At 43.8% G+C, this 6,283-nt stretch overlaps 1 protein-coding gene across 3 annotated transcripts; it reads right to left on the reverse strand.

Moving 5' to 3' along the window:
* Positions 1-5: 5 nt before the first annotated feature.
* Positions 6-5,220, reverse strand: slc31a2 (solute carrier family 31 member 2). 3 transcript variants are annotated; one of them, XM_079289623.1, is made up of 4 exons: positions 5,076-5,220; positions 3,092-3,158; positions 2,096-2,324; positions 6-1,526 (listed from the first exon to the last, which is right to left on the reverse strand). In XM_079289623.1, exons 1-4 carry the CDS (start codon positions 5,082-5,084, stop codon positions 1,361-1,363), a joined length of 471 nt encoding a protein of 156 aa, XP_079145749.1. In that variant the 5' UTR covers positions 5,085-5,220; the 3' UTR covers positions 6-1,360. The 3 variants fall into 3 exon arrangements, with proteins under 3 accessions (XP_079145749.1, XP_079145751.1, XP_079145750.1); XM_079289625.1 differs by having other exon boundaries at positions 2,085-2,324; XM_079289624.1 differs by having other exon boundaries at positions 5,072-5,220.
* Between the last annotated feature and the right edge of the window lie 1,063 nt (positions 5,221-6,283).

Below are 6,283 nucleotides of genomic sequence, written 5' to 3' on the forward strand. Positions count from 1 at the left end.
ACATCTTCTTTACATCTTCATTTTTTATTAGAACCAAAGTATCAAATGCCATTGTTCTTTCCAGGTGTCTTTTTTATTGAATTTGTAGTTACATATCAGTTTCTTTCCAGAAAATGAAAGGAAACTATGAAGCTGTACAAGTGTTCCTACATCTTTTAGTGTCAGCGTCACTTTTACTTTTCAACCGTCTGTAGTCAAAAGAGCAAGCTGCAATCTGATGTGCATTGCTGAGAAGAGTTGCGATTCCTCTTTCTCTCAATGTTATAAAGGCAAGTGTCCTGTTGTGACGCTGCCCATTGACGCTGTATCCAAGGCACATTTTGATTTTGCTGCATTTAGATTCATACCTAAGACCCAGTACTTCCAATGGAGGAACATTGTCACCTTCATAGCTGAACAGAAAACACCCGAGATGTAAGCCTCAAGGTTCCTTTTCTTCTCAGGCTCGTGGTTTGTCAATGATTGCCACAGAACCACATGATCGTATATGACACACGTTTGAGAATGACTGTCAATGAACCAAGATGACACATTAGAGAAGTTAGCACATGATTCACGTCCTCCATCTGAGCCCTGTCTTATGATGTCTGACTGTAAATCTCAGCTCCAACAGAGAGTCTGCTTTAAGGTTTCACACGCCGCAAAAGGCAGAACAATCTTCATGAAAATCTCATTTAAAAAATCATCCGTAGTGTCGTAACACCTTTAATTGTTAGTCAGCCAGTTAGTAAAAACACTGTAGTAGTTTAAAAAGTCTGTCAAGGTTGACCAAGAAAAGACAAAAAACAGTAATATGCCACGAGCCATGTATGACCCCCATCACTGATGTGGGCTGTACCTCTGTGGACGACTCCAATGCATTTTAGGATAAATAAACCGCAGTAAGAGTGCAATGCAGAACGGCGGCCATGAGCTAGCCAGTGGGGGGGGCGCTCACCTGCACTAACGTGCACGCAAGGCCGGCCCGGCCCAGAGAATATTGGATTACAACACAGACAGCGGGGAGAGGAACTTCCTTCTCTGCTCAATTCACTATATTCACATAGCAAGTAGTTGTTTTTTTGCTATATATCATATAGAGTCCCTTTAACAAGTGTCCCACGGTCACAAACCAAAGAGACAGAAGACGGACAATCGGAATGATTCTGTGCACCAACATTTCCGTTCGCACATCTAGAGGAGTTCTATGCGACAGTAGTGTGCGTTAGTATTGTGCAACTTATTCATTAGCATACAAGGAACTCCCCTTTCATGCCCCCCCCCCTCTCCTCAATCAAGTAGTTTCCCCATTTAGTATCCAGAGCATGTAACTCAGGGGGGAAGAAATGGAAAATAAACATCCTGTGAACGGTCCGTACCATCAGATTTGACCCAGGAGAGGGAATGAGATGAAATAACCGAGGAGAGAGCCCACGATGACACCGATGAAGATCCAGGTGTTGTAGGACATGACGCACAGCATCAGCATGTAGCCCAGAGACACCTGCAGCATGTGGAGCACTGCCTGGATACCATGCAGCAGCCAGCTGCAGAGGGAAGAGAGGAACACATGAGTTACACCAAGTAGAGCTGTATGAGAGGATCACTACCTGAAATACTTCGGTAGAATAGTAAGACAGCTCAAGATGCTATGGGTCTTGGTAGTCAGTGATTTAGGCTACATGTTGTTTTTGGGTTCAATCATTGTAACAGACGATGCGAAACTTGAACCATTGAACAGAGAAGGAGGTCAATGTTCAGTTTCACGTCCATGTCGTGTGTGAGGCATAAGGAGCTCAGTGTGTGTGGAGGTGCACAGATAAACTCAAACTCACAAAGCAGACCACACACACAGCTACGACAGGAAGCAGGGGAATGATGAAGCTCGGGAATGACTGCAATGGTGCAGCCAAACGACGTACCCTTAAACACTCACTGAACTCCACGTTTCATTTCACAGAAAACAAACTGGATCAGACTCGAGGAAGCAGAACGATTAGAACTGCTTTTTGCATTTTACACAATTTCAGGTCGACTGTCTACGGAGGTCCACGACCACCATGAAAGACAATAAGAGAGAGATGAGTTTGATTTTGTATGTTTACTTGGACCTGACCGGTTTGTGGTGTTCGGAGCGGGAGGGGGCGGCTCCATGGGGGTCAGCGAGGACACAGAGGGGCTGCTCTCCTGCGCCAGGATGCTGTCGCTGCTTAAGGATTGAGGGGCCGCGTACAGACGCCGGGGCTGAGCCAGCTTAGAGCTACTCCCCAACCACACCTTCCACACCTTGAGCAACTCGAAGAAGACCGTCAGCAGAAAGACCACGAGCACCGACAGCAGCATCCCTGGAGACAAACACACACAATTTAGACTTTAAAGGAATAACTCAACATTTTGTAAATGTGCTCCCTGGACAGGTTGAATAAGAAGAACACCTTCTTTAATACATCTTGCAAACAATGCGTTATACATATTGTATAAAGTCAGAGGGAAAAAGGACAGAACAAAACTTGTGCAGGAACTGGGTCAACGCACCGGTCTAAAAACGTTATCGAGATCAAACACGGAAATAACAAGAAGAAAAACTGAGGAACTGCACCTTTGATAACGACATGTGAGAGATGCTTAGAATAAAAAATTTAGATTATTTCTTTTTTTAACTGAAGTATTTATATTGTCTATTTCAAAATCCCACCATTGGTCGGGTTCTAATACTGAACACACAATATATATATATATATTATATATATATATATATATATATATATATATATATATATATATATATATATATATATATATATATATATATATATATATATATATATATATATATATATATATATATATCAGTGGTTTGAAGTCTCTATCAATGTTCTGGTTAATATTTGACAATGAAACCAGGTCAACGTTTGAACCCACTGTAGCTGGTGTCTGCTGCTGCGCTCCTCAAGGAAAATCATTACGGACTTTTCAGGCTTATTGTTTTGAACGATAGGTTTCCAGACATTCCTGTTCAAAATACACGCATATACAAACAAAATACACACGTCTCCTGATGTCTGTTGACACAGCGCAACAGTGAAGATGTTGTTTCACATTTGCATCTTACCTGCAGGCCCGTGCACATCCCAGCAGTCAAACAGCAGCGTCACGCTGCTCGACACCCCAAAGGTCATCTGAAGGAAGACATGAGAAACATATTAAAGACTCTACAAGGCTGTGTGGGCTTCACTGGCTACGATTACGTTTAAAAAAGAAACGGTCCAATTCTGAGAAACATAATTAACGCAGGGACCAGGCGTTACAAAGCTGCTGACCTCAGCCTCTTTCCACACCAAGACCACTCATGTGAGACTGAGAGCTACTGCACTGCTCTGAGATCAGCCCTCTCTCCTCCTGCTGCTGCAATATCTCTCTCTCTCGCTCCAACCCCCCCCCCCCCCCCCTCTGTTATACATGTCATTTTTGGGATTCCTTTTACTAATGAGAGAAGAAAATGTAATTTAAACTGTTCCGAACAAATTCAGCAGGTCTTGCCCAACAATTACAGGATGTACTGTCCAACAGAAGCCTGCTCTGTTCTGCTCTGCTCCGGTGGACCTGTGACTGACAACAGGAATGCACTCTGTGAGTGCGTCTGTTAGCGAGTCTGCATGCACGGCCCCTGCCGGGCTCTTTCCTCCTCTCCCCTGCTAATTCACCATCGGTCCGAGCAGGACCGTCTCTCACCAGCTGCACACCGATGCAGGTCTACACGGAACCTGCAACCTCCATGTCCCAAATCAAATCGGTCGTCACGCTAATATTAATATTTGGTTTGAGCTCCTCAGTGTGAGGATTTGCTGCTTGTTTTTCCTCTTTCTGGACTAAACTTTTACACGAGAATGTATATCTGGGGGTTTTGGAGTGCTGGTTGAAAATGTCATAGACTAATAAAGGAATGTACGATTAAATTTGCATAAACCAAACAAATAGCCGATCTGAGAAGTCATTACTGCAACTAAATATGACTGGGCAGGAAAAAAAGAGTAGTGAGTCGGTCAGACAGGTTGTTGAGTTCATGTGGAGATAAAACCACAAGTGATATGGCAAGAATGCCGCATTGGACCAGGACGTTGGCCTGTAAACTGTGATGGATGTTTCCAACAATCCGCTTGGGTTGCCATTCGAATATGTAGAATCAAAGCAGTGTCATAGAGAGAGGACAGAAGTGTTTGAGGCAGCAAGAAACATTAGAGAGAAAGTCAAATATAGATAACTTGAGTCACCAATTCGACTTTATAGGCCAGGCACAGTGATCATTGAGAGCTTATCTTCCAAACCGCTTGAGAGAACCAGATAGACTATTTGTCTAGATTGCCCACAGAGAAGACAATGTTTCTACTGCAAAACACTCTCAGTGCACTTTTTCCAATGACAGCACGGATACTTTTTGCATGCTGTGGCCCACATGTACTTTACATTCATGTGCAGCGTTTTCCAAAGATCACACCATGACTTGTTGTCTCCAATGTGCCACATTCACGTTGTTCATTGTTCATGTCACTACTAGCAAATGTCAATACTAGCAAATGCGATCCAACTTGCAAAGCGAGTTTTTAAGTTTGCTTGACATAGAAACGGTTCAATGAAATTGTCATTCCAACCATAACTCAGTAGAGCTGAGATGACAGCTGGTAAATAACTTGATGATGTGATCATGCCAAGTTATAGTTTCACAATATTTGATGTCCAGCTGAAAGAGTCAAATCAAATAGTAGTAGTAGCAGTAGAAACAACACGATATGTTATTAAGGTTGTTGTTGTGTGTGATACCAGAGTGTTTTCGGACAGACTGCCAGCCTTAGCCTGAAGGCGTCATCGATGTTTTCGAGCAGTGACAGATAACTTTACCGTAAACTCCTCACAAACTCTCCATGTGGGCCAACAACTTAGACATATTCAACATGATCCCCTAGGTCTACTATGGGCTGCTCCCTGGAGTCCACATCACATGTCCCCACATGACACACACGACTGACTCAACGACACACTTTATCATGTAGAGAAATATCTCCAATTCAAAATGTGACAAACTACAAAGACCCACTTACGGACATCATGGTGAACTCGGTGAGCGCAGGCTAACGCCGCAGTTTCAGCGGTTATTCACTGCAGGTTTCCCATCGCTGACGACCCACGCCCCGGGTAGAGTTGCTGCTCAAGTGCAGTCAAGTGCGAGCCATGTCTCAAATGTCCCACAGTAGCAGAGCTACTCCGTCAGTGCAGCGGACCGAGGCTGCCTCCTGACTGACAATAACCCCGAGGGCTGACGGGTAGTTGAGTTTTTAAGCGACTTGGGACGAAGCACCTACTACACAGTCGAAACGGTGATTAAAGTCGCTCGGAAACTGAAATAGTATCGTCCACATCGAGCAGGGCGGGTACAACTGACCATACATTTGCATTATAACCAATGTTTAGCTCACATTGTGGATTTAGTCGATAGAGATGCTCGAAATGCTACGCATGCGCACATCGAATCTTCCGTTGTTTACTCCACACAATTACTTGGATCACGTGATGGACGGAGGAAGCCGAAAGCATTCGTTGCTTTTCGGCTACTCGTTGTAAAACTAGCACCGTACACCGTGTTTCTGGAAGGAGGATGATTGTTACTTGAGAGCGATGACGACAAATGATATTTTTAATTCAGAAAATGATGTCAACAAACAAAACATCTCATTAGTATGGCAAATCTTAATCCACAATATTTACATTTGGGAGATCTTTCACATACAATATTGTTTATTGTTGTACTTTGTAATGTTGCGTTTGACAGAGAGCCCTTAGTCTCAATGAGTACTTCAGGGAGCCTGGGAGATTAGAACGTCCCCACACTGCTGGAACCAAACACACACCTCTTCACACTCCCCGAGGGCTCTACAACCGTCCTCTGTCTCCCCTACCTGATGGAGGAAATAATTGATATCTTCTGGGTCCAGGCTGCAAGGCTAATGACACCAATGACTCTCTCCAGGAAAAGTCGGGGCCCTGTATGCAGCTAGCCGCTTCAATTCCTGTCTTGCAACAAGGTTTCCAAGGTTGCTGTGACTGATGTTGCACTCTCTGATCATTTCTGTGTTTTCTTTGAGAGTGCAATCTCCTTGCACACAAATGTCCAAACCAAGGTTGTGACAAAGCGTTACATCTCTGAAAACACCAGTGAACTATTTATTCAGAAGTTCTCCTCTACACCAGCCCTCTCTTGCCTCTCAGTCAATGAGCTTGTAGATGGCTTCAATTTTAAAGTTAAAAATAT

Source organism: Melanostigma gelatinosum, assembly GCF_949748355.1.
Source record: "Melanostigma gelatinosum genome assembly, chromosome: 18".
Classification (NCBI taxonomy): domain Eukaryota; kingdom Metazoa; phylum Chordata; class Actinopteri; order Perciformes; family Zoarcidae; genus Melanostigma; species Melanostigma gelatinosum.

What these genes read in the sequence shown, in the direction of transcription:
- slc31a2 (XM_079289623.1), bottom strand. An exon ending in GGATGTGCACGGGCCTGCAG is followed by an intron (nt 2,325 to 3,091) that starts GTAAGATGCAAA and finishes GTTTGTCTCCAG; the next exon opens with GGATGCTGCTGTCGGTGCTC. An exon ending in GCTCCGAACACCACAAACCG is followed by an intron (nt 1,527 to 2,095) that starts GTCAGGTCCAAG and finishes TTCCCTCTGCAG; the next exon opens with CTGGCTGCTGCATGGTATCC.